The following is a 21,644-nucleotide window of genomic DNA, read 5'->3' as shown; positions in this document are numbered from 1 at the left end:
TAGAGTACCTCAAAACTGTACTTCAGTACTGGATTAAATGCACCGAGTTACATCCCAACACTGCAGGATGGTCTGGTTAGACTGACTAATGAGACACAGCGGAAGCCACAACATTATATCAGCCTCTATGGGAGGAATTCCGGTGGGGAGTCTTTGCAACAAAGATGGTGCAAGACAATTTATTGCATTACACAAAACAATATTACATTCCTTTATTAATACGTGTATTTCACTGAATGCAGGTCTGGATGAGTGTTGAGTGGAATAAACCCATGTACCTTTGGCTCTAATGTGTGTTTGGAGTACAGCAAATCTGGGACTATACTATAGTGGTTGTATGAGGTACTTCTCCATAGTCAGTGTATTACCTGCAGTAGATGGCAGTTGACACGCCCCCAGTTTGGAGAAGCAGACAGGCCACCTAACACAAGACTCACCTATGATAATAATATCAGTTTAAGTGTAGGCTTTACTTAGAATAGAACAGAACAGAATAGAATCCCTTGTAGACGATTGTCGCAAATTTGCCTCAAACCGCTTCCATCACATACATGTGATGATGGAACAGCAAGGATTGTATAGAAACATATGTTGTTTTTTTCAATTTCAAAGCCCTGTTTCAGCAAAAAAGCAATGGCAGCATCAATAAAATAATCTAAATACCTGAGGCTGGAAAATTTGTTTAATTACTATTATGCCCAATTATGACTAATGTTGCTAATTTGCATCACTTGCAGGTGTATAGGCATTTTAAAGCTATATTTGGTAGATAAGTATAACCTCTGGAGATGTTAGTACCCAGATGTTAAAGGTACCGGGATGCTTCAAAGACTTCAACTTTATCAGCCAGATTTAGCCTGGTTATGACCTACCAGTGGTGGAGGAAGCATTTAGATCTTCTACCACTGAACTTAGACATCTGGACTCAACCTCACTTGAATAAATCTGAGCTTTCCCTTTAAACTGAGACTGAGTAACTTTTATTAAATTTGGGTCAACAGCTGGTTTCTACCTCATTCAGGTAAATCCAGACATGGCAAGTAAGAGCAGGTAATTCCAAAAACTGGAATTACCTCTAGTCATCGATAGAAACTGGTGTGTTGTGGCGCACTAGAAACCATGCATGCTACAACATGTACAAACACTTAACATTGACACAATTATTGCTTCATTATTGCTAACTACTGTGGTTTCCTGCCTTTTTTGCCCAACGTACCACCACATTCATGTCAGAGGATCTCCAGTTGCACCACCCATCATGTTCCGAATAGTTTTTTAAAAAAAATGGATAGCTAACACAACAATATGTGGTTATTGTAAAAAAAAGTTTTTTAAAAAGTCATACCATTGAATTGTGAATGCTTACTTGTTCACAGAATGAATATAATAATTGAAATAATCACGGTTCTGTATGGTCATTTTGTTTGTATGGTCATTTTGTTTGTGTGATTTTACTAAAATTATCATTTCATCGTATGAAAGTATACACTTGAATTTGTTTCTTTTCAACAACTCAGTTAAAGCAACATTGAAGTAAAAAGAGACAATGAGTGTGAAACAACACAATAACGTGGAAACCCTGAGAGGAAACTGAAGAAAAAAGTTCCTGTGATTCATTTTGTGTGTAATCTAAAGTGTTTTTGACTTAGTGCAAAAAGTGTTTCACCAGGATAATATTTCTCTGCATTTTAATTTTTTAATTTGTGAAAACAGTGGGAAACAAAGTTTTGCCAGAGCTTTATCAAGTGGAAACATTTGGGTTTTTTTGTTTTCTTAAATTCATAATTACCTCTTTAATCCACAAAGTCCATAAATGACATAGTGATGTGAAAGAGTATTGTTGTTATTATTATTATTATTATTATTATTATTATTATAGGGACAACCCTTTGTGTAATTATGAAAAATTGCTATCTCATAACTATCTAGACATGAATGTTGTACAGGTTTTAGAATCTCTAAATCAACTGTATGTTGTCCACTCTATTTCTTATTACAAAGTATTTTAACAATAGTCATAAAAAAGTCATACGAATATAAAGTTTGTAAATATACGTACAAGCTGTAATCAAAATATAAGATAATTTTGAGTTTATACTAGGTGAGGATAAAAGTCTTATTTTTTTCCTTTTTTATTTATTTCACGTGTTTTTTTCCTCCCATTGTGCTAGTGATAAAGAGGTTCAAACTCACCTGAAGAAAACATAAATGTGTAATGCTATTTAGAACAAAATTTAGATCAGACTTAATCTTTTTTCTCACTTGCTTCTCAGGGCTTCCGTACAATAATGCGGACAGGTAGAAGTTCGGACAATAGACACGTCACATGAAAGAACAGTTGAAACAAGAAATAATGAAAGTGCATGAGTTTGGTAATAAGACATCTTTATTAATCATTTGGAGAGACATGCTAGATCTCTGTACAGTGTGAATGGAGAGCCAGCTCTGGACTGATCAGGTCTGCTGCACAGAGCTGTGACAGAACATACACACCCCCAGGGAACGGCCACAGCCCCCGACTCGCAAAGACATTTGTTTCACTACTTGGTCCATTTCCAGGGAATGCTTAAACGGGCCTCTAAATGGGACTCTATTTTAATATGTTAGGGGAATAAATACAAAGGAATGACTATATTAACTGATTAATCATTTGTCCTCATTTAAAAATAAATACCTATCAAGTAATTTCTCAAAAGTGCTCTCCTTACAAGGCTGTGTGGTCGGTAATGAGAGCAGTACATTCCTGTTTGGAGATAATAAATAGGCAGCAACACAGAGGGTTCATACATTATTACTTTTTACTGTCTTTCTTCACTTCGAGGGATTATCACTTGAATGCAACCTGACTTCCCAAACCCACCAGAAGAGTGTGTTCCAGTCAATATCTCCGATGATATTTCATCTGTCTCTTAGTATTATTATTATTATTATTATTTGGCTCATTATGTGGGTTAAAAAGGCTCCCCTTTTTTGGACATGTGTGAACAATTCAATAGAGTCTAATCTAAGACATAGAACTCCAAAATGTTCTGGAGATAAAGATTAGAGCCCGACCGATAATACATTTTTGGGATTTTTGCTCTTTCAGTCTATTTAAACTAGGAATGATGCTGTATTTTTTTTATGTGTAATGTCCAGCAGCCGCCACCAGAGGTCACTCTCAGAGCAGGTTTGCTGAGAAACAGAACGACTTATAGGACTTTTAAAACAAATACCCCTTTTCGACCAAGGCAGTTCCAGGACCAGTTTGGAGCCGGTCCCTAATCTTGAACCAGTTCCTCGCTTCTTCAAAGAACCGCCTCTCGGCAAGGAAAACTGGTTCCAGAGCGGCACCAACTCTTTGTTGGTCTTCAACCACAAACCATTTACGTCAGGGCGTGGGGGCGGGATTATCGTGACCAACAAGACTAAACTAAAATGTGTATCATTCATTTTATTTTATTTGTTTAACTGCAATGTGAATGATACAGCAGGCTAGCCTTAGCAGGTTAGCGGGCTATCATTAGCTTACAGCAAAGTCTAACATTAACATCTTACGTTCAGTGTTAATAAAAACGTAATCGGCGTCCATATCGATCAAGACAAGCAGCACAAATATGTTGTACATGTCGTGTTTGGATGCCAATGTAGGCTCGCAAAGCCAGGAGCAACAATTGTACAGAGACGATGTAGTCTATAGTCACGGAGATCGGAGACAGTTCTGGGTTGATACAGTGACGTAATGATGTGGCTCCAAAACCTGTCGAAAAGCAAACAGGTTCTGAGACGGTTCACAAGTTGAACCAACTGTGAACCAGCACCAGTAAAAGAACTAGGTTCACGTTGGTTGAAAAGGGGTATAAAAGGACTCTGTTGTCCGTGTTTCACATACCGTTGTGTACCGTATACCTCGGTAAAATATCGCAAAGGTATGATGGTATGAACAAATATATATATATCGATTTTTCATTTTATTTTTTGTTTTCTATTATGTTCTATATTGCAAATACTACTTTTTTGACAGCAGCTGTATTTTGCTACAGTAACTTTAAGCTTGTCCCCTGCGTTGAATGACACTATAGGGTTGACACTAGTCAGAGCAACTTTTTGTCTTTCATTCTGTGCTCTTTACCACTGGATTGTAAGTCGGAGAGCGCTCTGCTGGACGAAATATGTGACGACTCTCGATTTCTAAATTACCGAAGCATCTTCTGCATTATATTCTGTAAACAAAAGTCATCATATCAGTGCATGTCTGACAACATTTTTGCAGACACCTATATACTATGTATCTGTGATTGGTCAGTATTGGCTGATAAAAGCACCTGACGGACAAATCGATCGGGCTCTAATAAAGTTGTTTTTTTACCATGTTTCTGAAGACTAACATTGTCACTCTAAATCTAAAACATGTTGTTCAAAAGTGCAGTAAGATTTCACTTCAAAGACGAGTCAAATCAAAGTAGTGTTCTCAACACTGGCTGACTTCACCACCAGTAGATTATGATACCTGGCTAAAATAAAATATTTGCATAATGCCAACGTCAGTAGTCAGTCTAAACACAAGCAGCAAAGAAAACCTCATCTCAGTGGGGACACGTCACGTGACAACCAGACTTGAATCATGTGACTGTACATTTACAATGAAGCTTTTCAGAACTTCATATTAACCTGAAAGGTCTACATGTGCAAATTAGTCTTCTGTCAGGAATGGAACTGGTTTACAATGTTGGCGGTCTGTTTTGATCACAGAACCGGCGTTTTTAAAGTCCACAGATCACCACACAGGGAACTTAATGTTCATGTTCCTCTGTGACACAAGGCAAGGGCTTTGATTCTCCACTGCTCACTTACAGCATATGTGCAGACTACCATAAACACAACTACCAAGATATCACACAATGCAAAGGCAGATGTCATATTGTTGTGAGTGGAGGAGGGGATCTATGACATACTGCAAACAAATGGTGACCTACACGGTGCCGTAAAGAATGACACGACTTGGCAGTGGCCCTCTATATAACTGCATTCTAATGTTGCCTATACAGAAAGCACACATTTACACGCACGCACGACAAAGAGATATTCTGAAGTCAAGTATACAAATCCAGTTCAACAGTTTCATCAACAAAAAAAAAGACTTGGACTAGCCATTATCAGAGTGCATTAAGTCACTGGTGTAATGTTACCATTTACATATTCAAACTTGTGTACACTGGTAGACAGTACCTATGCTCAAAAACTAGGCATGCATTAGATACTCAAGATGTTACTGTTCAGCTGCTGTAACGACCAGAACGTAAAGTTATGGATCCCACAGGAATTATGGGCACGAGTGCTGTGATTGGCTGGGTTAGAACACCTATTACAAAAAAGTTGGAATGCTGTCTAAAACGTAAATAAAACTATGCGATAATGTTGTAATCCTTTTTGATATGTATTCAATTCAAAACTGTATATAGACAACAGACAATACATTGAATGTTCTACCTCTGAATTTTTCTTATTCTGACTTTGATCCATTTTGAAACAGTTTCAAAGTTAAAGTCTTACATCAATGTCAATGTCAGAAATGTTTTTGTAAATCATGCACGTCATGATTTACCGAGCTAGAAGGGAAAAGGCGGACCTGGATTGTTACCAGTGCAAAATCTGTGATGGTATGGGAGTGTGTTAGTGCCTATGGCACCATTGGCAACTTATTTCGGCATGGCTTCAAAGGATAAGATTGAAGGTACTGGACTGACCTGTCTGCCATTGAAAATGTGTGGCACATTATGAAGCACAAAATATGATAGCAGAGACCCCAGATTGTTTAGCAACTGAAGTCATGTATCAAGCAAGACTGGGAGAGAATTTCTCTATCAAAGCAACAATTATTATCCTCAGTTTCCGTTTAGGAACATGCCAAATGTGTTGCATCAAGAACGAGTGTATATTTGAAATAAACAATAAAGTTTATCACTTTCAACATTAAAAAAAACATCTTGGTACAGTTTTCTATTGAATATATGGCAAAAAGGAGTAGAAAATGGTCATTTGATTCATGTTTTAGACAGCCTCATAACCTTTTTGGAATAGAGTTTTAGGTGTATGCTTAGGAAATAAGCCTAGAGATGGTTGAATGTTGGTGTAAAGTCAAATGGCTATGTCAGGGGTTAAGGTAAGGATCTCACTTGTTCAACATCTGGGTAATAATGTGGGGAGGATGTCCATTTTTGCCAATAACAAGAGTGGGATCCATAGAAATACGCCTAAAACCATCTGCTCCTATCAAGCTCTCAAACACAGAGCAAAGTTGTTTGCATCTTTTAAAAAAACAACCTTTCCAGAGAGATCTCCCTGAATATACAAAAATACAAAAAAGAAACTGGGGAAACTTCCTTTTCTACTTAAAAAAATTGTATCCACATATGTAACTCGGGGATCTTTTTTCACATCTTTGTCTTTTTTTTTTCCTTTCTTTTTTGCAAGTTGTAAGACTTTTTTGGCAGTTTCATTAACAAAGTAGGCTACACTACTTTAGAACCAAATTCACATATTGCTGGTTCCAACAGATGACCAGTAGTCAGGTGAGGAGGCCAGATTCTCAAACGTGCAAAGTCAACTGCAGGTTAACCAATAGGAAGCAACAGAACAAGCATGTGGTGTAAATGATGGGGTTTTTTTCTCCCAGGATGGTGCTGAGTATTAACAGGAGCAGCCGCCTTCAGTAGTCTGGGGCTCCTGCAGTTTGTCTATCTTGATGTCGATCACTGGAGGAGAACGTTAAGGAAGCTTCGGAAACACTCCATATTATTCAGCTACATGCACTTAATGGATGAATCAGCTGATGTGGATATTATGATATGGATATTTCATGAGAAAATGAGCTCTCTTATAATATCCATTCATTTGGTATTCAGAGACCACCATAATAGGGATGGGCTGCATGCACAAAATAAAAGACATATATATATATACAGTACTATGCAATAGCCTGTTTTGATAACAGACTTTTATTTTGAAAGTCATCTCTAGTCTCCTCTACAGAAGGGGGAGATATCTTTGCTGATTGCTAAAATCTGAGATTCAAATGTACGCCAAGAAACATAGATTAGGCACTACTTTGAAAATACATTCTAACATCACAGCCGTGCTGTGTCCAGGCAGCAATCTCCGTGTCTGAGCATGGAGGCAAACCAGGAAGTGCCTTAAACTGCATTCTACCAAAAAAATCCAGCAGGGGGCGCTAAGTTTGGCTGCAAAAAAATCTGTCCATTAATTTAAGTGGAAAATGAGAAAACTTCTCACTTGATTTATTACCTCAGAAACTTTTTTGGGACAACACTATGGTCTCAATCACTAGTAAAAAATCTTCTTCAAGACAATTTGATGTTAATAGTTCAAATAATGGCCCCATTTAGAAGAAAATAGAAGATAAAGAATCATATGATTTGGGGCGTGGCTACCTTTGATTGACAGGTCACTAACAAGGCGAGCCGTCATCAGGAGAGAAGCAGAGCAATGCGTATCCACGGCAACGAGTCAATAAAGTTATATATAACGTTGTATAGATATAAAAAAGGACGTTTACCGGTTTGGTCTCTTAACTTTGACCCTTTTGACACTGTATTTTCACTTAATGACAGTTTATTTGACTGTTTTGTTCAGTAGTCAAATGTGTGTGAATTCTGTCTGTAAAAACCTCTGACTCTTATATGTCAACAAAATGAAAAAAGGGTGAAAAAAGAACTTGGCTTTATCCAATGTTCAGATTTCTGTTCATGAAATGGATAAAATTTGCACATATTTAATAAGATAATGCCTCATTTGCAAATCTAAACATAACATTTCAGAAAACTTGTAATCCACAAAATCCTTGTCAGGGGAAGTTTCATGGTGATAACTGTCACCCTATTCACCTGTAATTCCTGATCTTAATGGAGGCCTGTAGTACCATTTTACCACCACTAGATGGTGGTATTTCACACTAATCTATTTAATTTCGAGACAAGCCATCAATTATTCTAACAGCCAAAATACTTAAGAGACAATAACAAATACATGTATAATTCATCAGATAAATGTTAATTAAAATATTCCTAAAATATAATCAGTAATGAACTTATAACAGCACTTATGCCTTCATTTATCCTAAATATCCTCCACTGACAACATGTGTGAAAGGAAATCCTCTCCTCTATTGTTAGCTGGCTAATAAACTCAGAATGGATGTTGGCTAAAGTTGTTGGCACTGCTGTGCTACAATTAAAGCTGCTGCACAATGGCGTGTTAATGAGTTGTTGCTGTAAGTCAGAATGATTCTGCAGGGTTTTTTTCACACTACAGATGAGGTGTTATTCCCAGTCAATCATCCAGAGAATTTTTTTCACGTTGTGCAGTGAGAACGAGGGGCAAACCTGCTGTGCAGTTCTCAGGAGACAAGAAGTGTATCAAGTGTTTGTGAATGCTTCCATACGCTGCTGGTGAGTGTGGCAGCACAGCGGTGGCAGCAGCACACTCTTACTTATTATTCATTCTTCTGGTGAACATTATGCATGTATAAGGAGGGGCTCTGCTAGAACTGTGGCCTACATATTGTATGCAAGTGGAAACAGTCCCACTGTGGCTTTCAATGTCCATAAACACAGCAGTTGATGTGTCTTTTGATATTTTCTGGAAGCATTTCATCTCAGCGTGGTGACGTTTGAAGGACAGTCTTTAAATGCTAGCGTATACTTGAGTGTTCCTAGTTGGACCGGTTCCCATCTGGAATCTGGAGGCCTCATCTCAGCAGCCAGCATTACCAAACCAAATGAGAAGCCTCAGTCCTCTGGTACCTGTGTGTCTGTGTGTAGGTTCAGTCTACAGCTGCCCCTAAACAGTCAGTAATGAATCATATATAGTTACAGTGGCACTAGCTGTAGTTTTTGTTTCATATTGTAGAGGTTTGAATGAGTTTAGTAACTGTATCCCACATCGGTGCTTATACCCCTGATTGGACACATCTGCAATGCCGCACTTTCCGATGTTTCACGGTCATTTTGAATAAGATCGCCACCACCAGTGTAGGTATAATTGATATATGCGTATTTAACAATCTAAATGTGAAATTTAGTTTATGTACATGGAGATTTACATGTCTAATTACAATATGAAAGTAACTCTGATGAGAGAAAGCAGTAACAATGCTCAGGCGACGATCTTAAAGGTACATCTGTATTTTTACTGTACTGTATTTTATTGTGAAGGAAGTACAGTCGATATACAATGATATACAGTTTGAAAGTTAGACTTTAGTTTCACACCACTTAATTAATTGGAAACATATCATGGTCATTTATATTAGTAGTTAATGTGAAAGAATGTTAGCCAAAAAGCTGTTCGATGTGGGATACAGTGACGCTAGTTCATGACGTTAAAAGCTTATAATCGCTTTTAAACAAAGACAGGAAGTTTAAAGCTGAAATCAACCTCTCTAAAACATGACTAACTCAAGGGAAACAAGTTTTAGATGTGAGGAACATAGAAAGGAAGGTCCAGGGTTCCAATGACGTCATTGCTGAGAGCTTAAATGGATATGATAACATAAGACACTGGCCTTTGCTGCCACCTATTGGCTTCATCGTACACTGCATGGTAAGTAATGTTTCCCAGCATTTAATGCTGTATTGATACACTCGCATCTGTTGATACACACAGCAGCAAGTCCTATTGTCACTCGATAGAGTTCACACAGGAACGAGTTCCTAAACTAAAAATTAGGTTAGCATTTTAGCACCATGGGGTCTATCCTCTCAAACTCAATGAGGAATTTGAATGGGTTTTTGGTTAGATGCCTGAAATAAGGTCTGGTTAACACAAGCTGAAGAGATGTTCACGTTTTGTTCTACAACATAAAATAAGTCAGTAAATACCCTCACTTTTGAATTTTGGAGTTTTACGTGTTCTTAAAAAGGCAGTTGCTAACAAGTGGCTAAATGAGACTACAGTTGTTGTCGGGGACATTAAACGTCATCACGCCGGACACGGAGGGGAACTCTCTCACTAGTCCGCCTCACAGCCTCTAGTCGTGTTTTTCAGAGCTTGAGCAAACTCTTGTAGATTGTAAATTATGTTAATAACCAATTAAATAGGCTACAGATTTGCTGGATTCTTAAAACCACTGGTTAGCTTGTCTGAGATCATCTGAAGCAAAACGGCTGTGAAGTTCAAGTCATGTGACCGTGGAGTAGTTTGATATAGCATAATGTTAGCCTTTTACTTTTGTCAGCTGCATTAACGCTTAAAACATAATAAAAGTGGTGTTCATCTTTGAAGATTATCCTGCTGAACAAAACACGTCAGCATCAGAAGCGTGTGTTTGCCACAGAGCTTATTTTCTGCAATGATCCAAAATCAAATGCAAGAATCCCATAGGCCAATTCTCAATAAACCCCATGGTGATGCTACTTCCGGGTTGGCCTACAAAAATATGTTTGTTTCGTTTCCTCTCTATGTATAATGATATATTGCAAAATAATGAGCTTCAATGTAGAGCTGGGGGAAACAGCAGAATTTGGTGGTAGCTCTCTGTGGGTTCTTCACTACTATTCTCCAAGGGCCGGCACAGGACAAGGCATACACCTGACAACACATCTTTAGGACATATTTGGGTGATTTTATGGGGTTTCATTTAAAGGGAAAACTCTCTAGCGTGGCTGTATGTTATGATTTATACTGAAAACAGATGTAACGTGGCATCGATCTTGTTTAAAAGACGCCCTAATCTAAACAACACATTTTTACCTTGAATATCTTGTGTCATGATGAGCTGTTAGTGCTTCAAAAAACAACCCTGAAGACTAATAAAACTCCTTTCAAACACATCATTAACAAAATCACAGAGTGGCTGCCATTTTCTGATCAACATGAGTCCGTTTGTGATTGAGTTTGTTTTCCGGCTCTCTCTCATTAACGTCGACGACCCGAGCACTTGATCTGGGTCAAGCACCCTCTTTGCTCTCTCTCCCTGCAGTCCCGCAGCGGTGATGATACCCAGTGACTCTGTAGGAAATTGTTCTCCGGCAGAGAGCAGAAGACTGTGCCCCATAGGCCTTGACATCCACCATAAATCAGCGTGACCCACCCGTCCCCAATTTAAAACAGGCAATTAAAGGGAACAGAGAGTACACTGTGAATACTGTTTAAAACTGACTGAAAGTCAAGCCAGGACTTGTTCTCCAAAAGAAATACAGGCTGAACCATAGTGAGGAAATGTAAGTTACATTCTCTAGCATCTCACTGTTTTATTAAATTACATTTTTGTTGGTTACTTTTGTCTGTCTTCCATTACACACCTGTGTTACATATTCTGTTGAGTTGTGTACTTACTGGAGGTGTGAAACAGCAGAGGCTCCACGATATGATTTTAACCCGATATTTGAGTCACGATAGGATATTATTGAGATTTTAAGTATTGCGATACAATATATTGCGATTTAACTGATTAACTGCATTTTGTGTCCGCAAAATTAAATTCAATCAGAAATTGTTTTGTCAAATACTAGACTGACCAACAAAGCATTCAGTCAAACTGAACTGAACTGATATCAAACATGTACGGACGACAACAATTGCAGCATTTTCTCAAACTTTCCTCGCCTTTAGGTTTCACTGCTCTGAATTTTTTTTTAAATAAACATAAAAAAGACTAACTTTGCAGCGTTATTTCGACAACTTCCATAGATCTTCCAGTTTGGATACATTGGCGGCCATGAATCGACATAATATTGCCACACAAATAATAGCGATACTATACTGTATTGATTTTTTCCCCACCTCTAGTGATCAGTAATGTGTCTAGGCCGTTTACTGTGAAAGGTAAGAATTAGAGGAAAGAAGCTGTTATGTGCTGCCATCTTCGCACTGACTATTGAGCCTCCATGTTGTTATTTTATGACCTTCATCACAATAGTTGCAACTCATAACTACATTGCATTAACTTTACTGTGAACATTATTTCTTTCTGAGTCACATTACATTGGCAATGGTGGTTATTTAACAATACATAATTAAAAACTAATTTCAGACCCAATTAAATTTTGTTTCTTTGAGGTTTTTTTCTCCAGTATATTCCTAAAAGTGAGCCCGCTACTCTCGCTAGTCTCCGGAAAAAACGGCGGAAATACTGATGGCCCGCCGGCAATTGCCAGGCAAAATATTGCAATACTATGCTGTATCAATTCCCCCCCCCCCACACACACACACACACACCTCTAGTACTTACATTAGTTCAAAAGTTTCCAACAATTTTCAAACCTAGGGCCTAAAGAACAAGAGTAACACACTGAGCAAACATTTGGCACGCAGCCCCTCCTGTGTCCACCAAAACGCATCTGAGAAAAAATCATATCTAACCTGAAACTGCTTTTTATTCTGTGTTTTCACTGGATTTAATCACTGGGTCTGCTTGTTTTAGAAAGCAGGAGACCTCTGTGGAAAATTCTGCTTTTGGTAAAAACCTCCCAAACAATGAACCCTGAAGGAATTCTAACCAGGAGAAGCTGACTGCAATGACAATAATGGTGACCCCTACTGGCCAAAATATGACATATTGTGCATTTAATATGAAGAAGAATATAAATATCCAGCGCATCATGCTTATTAAAAGTGCAGGCAATAAAACAGGCACATTCTAGCGATATAACATGCATGTATGCACCCTGAACTAATCCTATTTCTGTCCTTCTCCCAGCAAAATCAATACTCTTCACAATGCAGCAACAACAGAGGAGCTGCTCCATTAACTGACAATGACAGCAGAGGCACAGAGCTGCTGAGAAACTGTCATCACCTGCCATCCATCAGCACACCTCCACCTCACACAGCTCAGCCCCACTTCCATTAAGCCTCATTAAAGATAGAGATAAAAAAAAGAAAAAAAAAAACAGGAAGAGAGATAAAGGTAATTGGCTGGATGTGAGTGATGCATTATACCCAGGAAATATGGCTGACTGCAATAAAAAGCAAATGGGTGATCTCGACAGTTCAGGGGGCTGTTAGGTTACTGAGTTTATTATTGGGGCCGTGCAGTTAGCAAAGGCTGGATGACTCCCAGTAAATGATGAGGGGGCTAATAATCAGAGATGCACAGGGAGACAAATGTAGGCATTCCTTCACTACACCAAGGTCAGCATCTGATTTATGTGCAAGTTAGAGCGGATGAATGCTGCAGAGCTGGTGAGACAGCTCCACACTGAACGAATAATGACAATGCTATATGTGCACACGGTACAATCAAAGCAGATTTCATAATTCATCCACAGTTACCATAGAGATGGCACCCTAGTTTGTGTGTTGACGAGGATGTGAAGGACTAATGCTGTCAGAGGAGAAACAGCGACATCATTAAATGCTTTTGATTTATTGTAATATTAAAGAAAGTGTCTACAGACATTGTTTAAGTTGTTTTAGTTGCGTGTACCAAAAGTAAAAAGGATTCATTAGGCAATGTTTCCTCTAGGATTTTTTTCGGCAGTGGGGGTAAAGGGTTATCTGACCCCTGGATGGTGTGTGTGTGTGTGTGTGTAAATATCAATCAGCAATTTAGAAAGTATAAAAAATGAAATTCGACTGCAAAACAAGCTTTACAACCTGTGTTTCCCACAGGATTTACAGAGACTATGATGGGGGGGTGTCCGGGGGCATGCTCCCCCAGAGAAATGTTTGGCCCTAAAAGCCTAAAGTTGGTGGCCACTCGCACATTTAATGCCACTATTCCATCTTTGCATATTTTAATGAATTGTTGTACAGAAGAATAAGGGTTCTTCTGTTTTATTTAAGGCATCTTATTTTGACAGTCTTCTTGTTAATTCTGTGGTGGACTCTCTCACTCTTATTTTGAAAGCTACATGTGTTTGCTTTTATTTTGAAGGCAGATCTAACACATTCTTACCGTAACACTTAGTAAATACAAGCACCAGGAAAACAAGTGGAGGCCTACTGGCTGCAGTGTGCTTCCAGTAACGTTAGCTAGCCATTTGCTGTAAGAGGCAGTCTAACCTCACTCAGAAACTGGAGTAATGCTAACAGATTGCTCACACCGTTACGGTTGTTATGATATCTCCATTCGCTACTGCTACAGAATTGAAAATACTACTAAATGAATGTAGCGGAAACCGTGCATTAGGGCTGGTAATATATCAATTATTATAAATCGATACTGCGATATGAGACGAGATATCATCTTAGATTTTGGATGTCTTAATGTCCTATCATGTTGCCTTTTCCTGTTTTTTTAAAAAGCTGCATTACAGTAAAGTGATGTCATTTTGTGACCTTAACAAATTGTTTCAGCTGTTCTATTGTTTGCATTTACTGCCTAGTCATTGTATCCACATTACTGATCATTTATATCAGAAATCTCATTGTGTAAGTATTTTATTTAAGTCAGCCTTTTGTTTTAATGCTCCCGCCACCTGGAATGATCTTCAACTTACACTGAGGATCAATATGCACATAAATTTGTTCAATACCGTCGCCTGATTGCAACCAACTTTCCTGCAACTGTCTGCAATTGTTTTTAGTTTTGGTCATTTTAAATAGAATTTTTACTTATTTGTTTACCTTGTCTGTTTTCTGTATTTTGAATTTGTATATCTGTACTGTTAAAGTGTATATTGTGTTAAGTGTAAATGTACTCGTCGTCACTGTAAATGAAGGAAACCTCAGTGCCTTACGAGTTTAAATAAAGTGTTATTATTATTATTATTTTAAATTAAATTTTCTCCATATCGCCCAGCCCAGACCGTCCATTTCAGAATAAATTATAATATTGTGTTATAATTATTGATGCATTAATGTGTTTATCACTTTAATGTTGCAGAGGGTAAATTTGAAGCTAATTAAAATTAATTCCCATACATTTATATTCCTTTACATACTGATGGATAGCTTGTTAATTTCCTTCTGAGGAACAATGAAACTTTATATATAAAGAGTCAAGAGGGAAAAGAGTACAACATATTTTTGCACTAAACTGCACTGTGAACTTGTTTTTATATTTTATATTCATATTATTTATGTCTATTGTCCGTGTTTCAAAAACACTTTCTGCTGCTACACTTCTGTGCAATTTAAATATTCTATTTTACAGTTTTATATTTTATATTTATACTATATTTATCGGATATTCCAGAGAACAATCAATGTGAGCCAGTGCAACAGAATTTAATTCAAATGTGCATCTTTTTTATGTATAACTGAATGACAATAAAGTATGTCCAAGCATAAGACAACACAGTACAGCACACTGACTTTAAGGAACAGCAGCAATATGGCCCTTGCATTAGATGACAGCAAAAGTATTGGCTACGGCTTAGTGTCATGTTGAACAGAGACGATGAAAAAGGCGTCAGAGCTTCCTAGACTCTGTCCGTTCAGGTGACAGGTCTTCTTTATCTATGATTATTTTGAATGGGTTTTTATTTGAGCTGACTTCTTTACGCTAGTAATCCTAAAAACCTGAAAATATAGAATGGATTCCGTTAAAGGATAGGTCTGTCTAAAAACAATCCTTATATGCCGATATCAACAGTCAAATTTTTTGTTTGCTGTCATCATTCTACCTGTTCATACTGGTCATTTTTAAAGGTCAAACTTTTTCCATTTTTTTCCTTCCTTTTCCTTGCCTTGGAAACAAATGATTGCCAAGTAGCACAACTGTAAACTACGGAAGAGGATTAGGGCCAGGTAGGAGGGGGAAAAAATGATTATAAAGTTTGAGAAAAAAAGTCGCAATGACAAGAATAAGGCAAGAAAACAATGTCAAGAATAAAGTTGAAATAGAATGTTGAGAAAATATGTATACAATATATAATATAATATAATGTATGTCTAAAAAATTCACATAAATAACATAAAAACAGATTTCCCCCAAAACAATAGTTATAGTAACCTTCTACCAATAATAACTAATTTATGTGTAGGGGGGTTTTAGTTCTTTTAGTTCTTAAATATTGTAGTTTTTGCTAATTTTATGCTGTTTATGAAAATCAGGTTGTAGCTTGCAGCCTACCTGACTGTTCGGAAAGAAAACAATGTTCCTCTGATGACTGATTGACACAAATCTGTGAATATCTTTACAACTTTACGAAAGACAAAAAGGTTACTTTATACTTGTCATTTCAACTTTATTCTCGTTATTTTGACTTTTTTCTCAAACTGCATATTGGAAAAAAAAAATCCTTCTCTCATTATTTTTTTCTCCTACCTGGCCCCAATTCTCTTCTGTAGTAAACAATATATCAGTTTGTCTGGAAAGATTTTTTGTCTTTTATTAAAGGAGAAAACTGAACAGATATTAAATCTAGCCTATTGGGGATGCATACAGTTTGTATATATACTGCATAGTGACCAATGTGGCAGAGGAGGCTGGACTGACCTGCACAATATAACATACATGGGAACAGCTCAGAAAGTTTGCAGCCTGTGTTGTATAATCTGTCTACCTGTTAATGTGTGTGTGGGTGTAGCTTTCACTTAGCCACAATACGTATTGTATGTTAGTGAATAAATGTGAAAAGCTTAACGTTTATTTTACTATGATTTACTCTCTATATGTTATATAATATGTGAGTGGGTTTTTTGAGTGGTCACTTATTTACTGTAACTCTGACTAGTGCTGTGATAATGGACTCTAACAGTGTTGTGAGCTTCTTTTCATTAGAACATTGATTTTGTCTTTGTTTTTGTTTTCATCAGTCTCTTTAAAAGAACAAAAATCTATAAAAAAAATTTAGAACACAAGAAAAAAATGATAATGTAGAGTTTAACAGAAGTATGCTGTGTAAAAAATAGTCTTAAATCACCTTAATTGATTTAAATATTTGGATTACAGTAAATTCATAACAGTCAGGAGTTCAATCAAGTGTAGGGTGCCGTATTGTTACCCACATCGGATATATTTACAGATGTGAAAATCAATGTGGGAGTGTGAGAGGAGCCAAGACAGCCTGAGGGCTCTCTTTAGTTACTGATGAAAATTACAGCTGAAATCTGTCTCAGCTGCTGTATTTATCTCCTTTGACATCAGTTATAAACACATGTGTCTCTTGAGCTGAATCACTTCTTGAATGCAATCAAAACAAATACATTCTGCACTGCATGTGTGTGTGTGTGTTTATAATTCATAAGACTAAAAAAACATTGAAGATGTTCTCACTAACTCTGTCATATCTAATTTATTTTGCATTATCAAACGCTACTTCCTGAAGAATAAAATGTTAGAATTGTGTGTTGTGAGAGTGAAAACATCTCAGGGCTGACAAATCTTCCACAGGTGGAGCTGTGACATGCTCAGTTGGCAGCAGCAGATATGACGTGCCAGCAGCAGCACCACAGGCTGATGGCAGGACACTGAGACTCCTGTCACTGGTTTAAATGAGCAAACCTGCCTACCCACCATAGACAAAACTGTAGGTGCCCACTATGTGACCAGCACCCCCCCTTCTGCACTTGTTAAGCATCCATGCTGCCTAACAGTTAGCAAAAGTCTCGTGCTAAAAACACATTTAATTGGACAGGTAGCTGACACCTATTTAAAGAGGTGCCAGCTTCTGGAACTCCTTTCATTTAAAAGTGAGCAGTGAATGATGCTATCACAAGATTGAAAATGAGAAAATGTCTCCTCAGTGCTTAGACTGCTTATATGTTATTATAAAATGGGGTTTTCATCATGCCATGAAAAAGGGGTTTTCATGACATGTAAATGGGTCAAAGGATACTCCCTTCTTTGCTTGTTTCTTGCATACTTTCCATTCCGGGAAGAGCAGCTGCCACGCGCCGGAACAGCTGGAAAGAGAGACACAGAATGAGGACACTTTGTCTTGAGACTGAACCAGGGACACACAACATGAACACTTACTAATTTGTCAACAACTGTCGTGTTCATTTCATTTAAAGGACCAATTTGTAGGATTTAATGGGATCTATTGAAATGGGATGCAATATTTATAATAAGGTTTTTTTTCGCTAGTGTATATTTACCTGAAACAAAGAATTGTTGTGCTTTTGTTCATATTTCACATTAATGCAATCACGGGATTTCTGTGAACAGCTTATGTCACTTTATTATCGAGCATGTGCACATGCTCTTTTGGATAGTATAGGAAAATTCAGTCCTTATAAGGACTTTTCAAAAATGTAAAAAAACAAACAAACAAATGACATAAAAGAGATAAATAATATTAACTGAACCAAAATACATGTTGATTCATCTAAAACTTTTGATTTTCATGATAATTTGGCCCATTTTTCAATGTCAATAAAACAATGTCCATACAGAGTCGTATTACATAGCTTTGTTCTCATGAAAGATGGTGAAATTGATGCCTGAAAGCTTAAGTTTGCTGACACAACACGTCAGTGGATAGTGATGACACAGCCAAACAGTGTGAACACTGCAGCCTTTGGAGGCAGCACTGTGACCTTTGTTTTTTGAGGTTTCACACCACTCTGTTTCATCCTGGCATTTCACCGTTAGTCCACAGTCCTGAAGTAAGGTGAAGAATGGCCTCCTCTGTCTGAGCTGCTCTGGGCTGAGAGAGGCGCCTGCCAGCAATACCATTCACTGACAGACACAATACAGCCGGCCTTCATCTCTCTCCTTATTAACTTAACAGACAGTCGTTGTTTTCAACCACAAACATCTGTGCAGAGACACATCACTGTTGTTTGACCAGACCACATCTCCCTTTGTATCTGGAACCCACACATTTTTCTAAATATTAGATTTACTTATTAAATGTTACTAAACACATGATGAAATTCTGCTATACTACTATGAGTATGGTAGAGATACTTTATTTATCCCAAGGGAAATTTAAGCATCCAGAAGCAGCAATCAAACATACGTTGAACATACACTATACAAACATTAAAAATAAACTTTACCTATAAATAATTAACCTATGATAAATCTAAATTTACATTGAAACCTTTGCTAAAATATTTAAACATTTGCAGAGAAATTGGACATCACTGTGATGGCATTTGTACGAAAAACAAGAGACCTTAAGAGGCATCCTGTGGATTTTTCATCACGAGTAGCAATCAAGCAGCAACCTCCACTGAAGCGCCTTAAACCTAAATTCTTTCAAAAGACCAGCAGGGGACTTCACGGATTTAAAAATAAAGTCAGATTGTACGTAGGTCAACAGGAAAATGACCCACCTTCTCACTTGATTTATTACCTCAGTAAACATTTTTTTCCAATAAATGTATGATCTCAATTAAAAGTTTCAAGTCTTCTTCAATATCCTATGATGTTCATTTTATAAAATGATGGTCCCATTTATAGTAAAATAGAAGATAAAGCAGGGTATGCTTTAGGGCGTGGCTCACTTATGATTGATAAGTCGCTGCTGTTTTTCGTCTTAGAAATTTAAACCCTTTCAGATACCATTTTTAGTTGATCAAAGTTATCTGTAAAATTTTGGTCATTTAGAAATATGTTGTGTTCGGTTGGACTAAAAGACACTCTAAGGAGTCCAGCAGCTCATTTTGAATAACCATTTCCCTTTGCTAACCCAAGCTAACCTTGCAAAGATGGGTGGCTAGAACTAGTGTTTGCATATAAATACTGTCATTCAGGCCCTCAATCTGTTCTGCACATGCACTGACTGCGAAAAAACAATCCGGTGATGGCCAAAAGGCTGAACTTGTCCATAAACTAATGGGTGATGTCACTGTGACGTTTTTTTCGGTCAGTTTTGAGTGGAACCATTGTAATCAAGGATGGATTATCAACTGAGGCCGTTGCACAATGCAACAGAAGTAAACAATAGTAGCAAGACAGCAGAGTGCAGTGATTACCTGCTTTGTTCTGTTATTACAGATTTTTTAAAATCTAAAAAACATGCCTGGACCACAGAAGTTCTTTGATGCAGCCCCATCAATTCAAAAATTGGAAAGGTTTTGAGTCAAGGGCGTTTCAGATGCTGTTTAACCATCCAGTAGCACTTCGGTTGAAGTGTACTGACACCAATCAGGTACTCATGCATGTGTACTATCATAATTGATGATGATTATTTCCGTAATTGGATCATTAAATCAAAGACTTGACATATCAAAGCACCAGCCTCCTAACTCACCTGCTTGACGTTGTACCCCGTCTTGGCGCTGGTCTCTATGAACATGACGCTCAGTTCTTTAGCCCTCTGTTCACCTTCCTCAATTGTGATTTGCCTGTGAAAAGATGGGAACTATCATTAAAAAAACTGCACAGAATGCAACAGAAATAATACTAAACTGTTAACAGACAATTGGCACAAAACAGAAGCTGATTTTCTCATATCAGCATTTCGGTAAAGCCCACTATCTGCAGCTGAGGCTCCTGTTATTCTAGGCAAGTGAGGATACACCAGACTTAATTAGCTAATGACTGAGGGTGATTAATTATATTGTCCTGAGAGGAATTAATAACAGCCAATTTGCATTACATTTTAATGAATCTGGCAGTGATTGTTTGGCTCTCGCTGTGAAACGGAGACTGCGTCAGGTGTCCATTAACACAAACAGAGAGATCAGTGCAGTCCTGCTGACTCCACAGCTCACACAGCAGCAGGTTCCTAAAGACGACCTGCTTAAATCACGCTGCCACTGGTCTTCTGGGAAAACCATGACGTAACCAGACTTCTTTGTTTTTCTTAACACAGAGGAAATCTTAGCAGTGTACTAACTCAAAACTAACTAACCCCAAACTGGCTGTAAGGCCAAACTGATCCTCTTTCCTTAAATAGCATCACTGCACAGAAGAAAAGACAAATTCAGTCGTTGTGAGATAAGAAGTTTCTGCAGTACAGAAAAAAACAGCACTGGAGATGTATTTACATAATAACACCACCTGACAGAGTTGCACCAGTGCTGCTGTGGCTATTTCTGGATGTATGCGTCTGAGTCCCAACTTAAACAACACCAAGGCTTATTTATCATCAGACAGCCAGTTGGCAAGAAAATTGCATCATGGATACGTGGCATCCTAGCAACATTCATGCACGCTAGCAGTGAATTCTGGGTTTCACAGAAGCTTTGTCCTGAAATGTGACATCAGATCTCACTAAAGCTACTGGCATCTCTTAAACAGAATTTGCATTCATGGCAATTATGAACTCACTCATAAAAAAGTTACAAAAAATAATAATATTTTTGCTTCCTTTTGTTAATTTCTTTGTATAAGAACTCATTCTGCTAGGAAATGGCTGAACCAAGGGGCTTTTTTTAAATTCAAAGCTTGTATTAAGTCGTCAAATGTCGTCATATTTCTTGATGTCATCACCCTAAAAAATGTTTAAACATTAGATGGACTGCCAAGCCATTGCAGACACACAATATGATCTTTTTCTTTCTAAAAACTTATGTAGGCCTGTCACGATAATTACAATATCGACTTATCGTTCCATATTAAAAAAAGGACACAATAGATTTCTTTCCTGCCTCGATATATTGTTGTCTACATGCTTGACTTTTTGTGCTTTTGTGTTGTGTTTAAAGTAATGCTGCAAATGTTTGACAGGCAGTACGAATTGCCGGGGAAAAAAAACTATATTTCCCATGCAGCCATTCCAGCTGTTTATATGTTATTTTAATAATAAAATAATATAACAAATAATGATTATCCCATTGCAATGTTTTGTTAACTGAGC

General features: G+C 37.5%; 1 protein-coding gene across 2 annotated transcripts in view; it reads right to left on the bottom strand.

Moving 5' to 3' along the window:
• Positions 1 to 2,368: 2,368 nt before the first annotated feature.
• The window catches only part of rab6ba (RAB6B, member RAS oncogene family a), a 62,219-nt gene continuing 42,943 nt past the window's right edge, over positions 2,369 to 21,644 (bottom strand). For both annotated transcript variants that reach the window (XM_059340831.1, XM_059340832.1), the window contains exons 6-8: positions 20,094 to 20,187; positions 17,727 to 17,793; positions 2,369 to 6,734 (exon numbers count right to left, since the gene is read on the bottom strand). In XM_059340831.1, the coding sequence (XP_059196814.1) occupies positions 6,670 to 6,734; positions 17,727 to 17,793; positions 20,094 to 20,187 (226 nt within the window). In that variant the 3' untranslated portion in view covers positions 2,369 to 6,669. The remainder of the gene's footprint in view (positions 6,735 to 17,726; positions 17,794 to 20,093; positions 20,188 to 21,644) is intronic.

Source organism: Centropristis striata, chromosome 9, assembly GCF_030273125.1.
Source record: "Centropristis striata isolate RG_2023a ecotype Rhode Island chromosome 9, C.striata_1.0, whole genome shotgun sequence".
In the NCBI taxonomy this organism is placed as follows: Eukaryota; Metazoa; Chordata; class Actinopteri; order Perciformes; family Serranidae; genus Centropristis; species Centropristis striata.
This window is presented reverse-complemented; position numbering and strand designations above follow the sequence as displayed.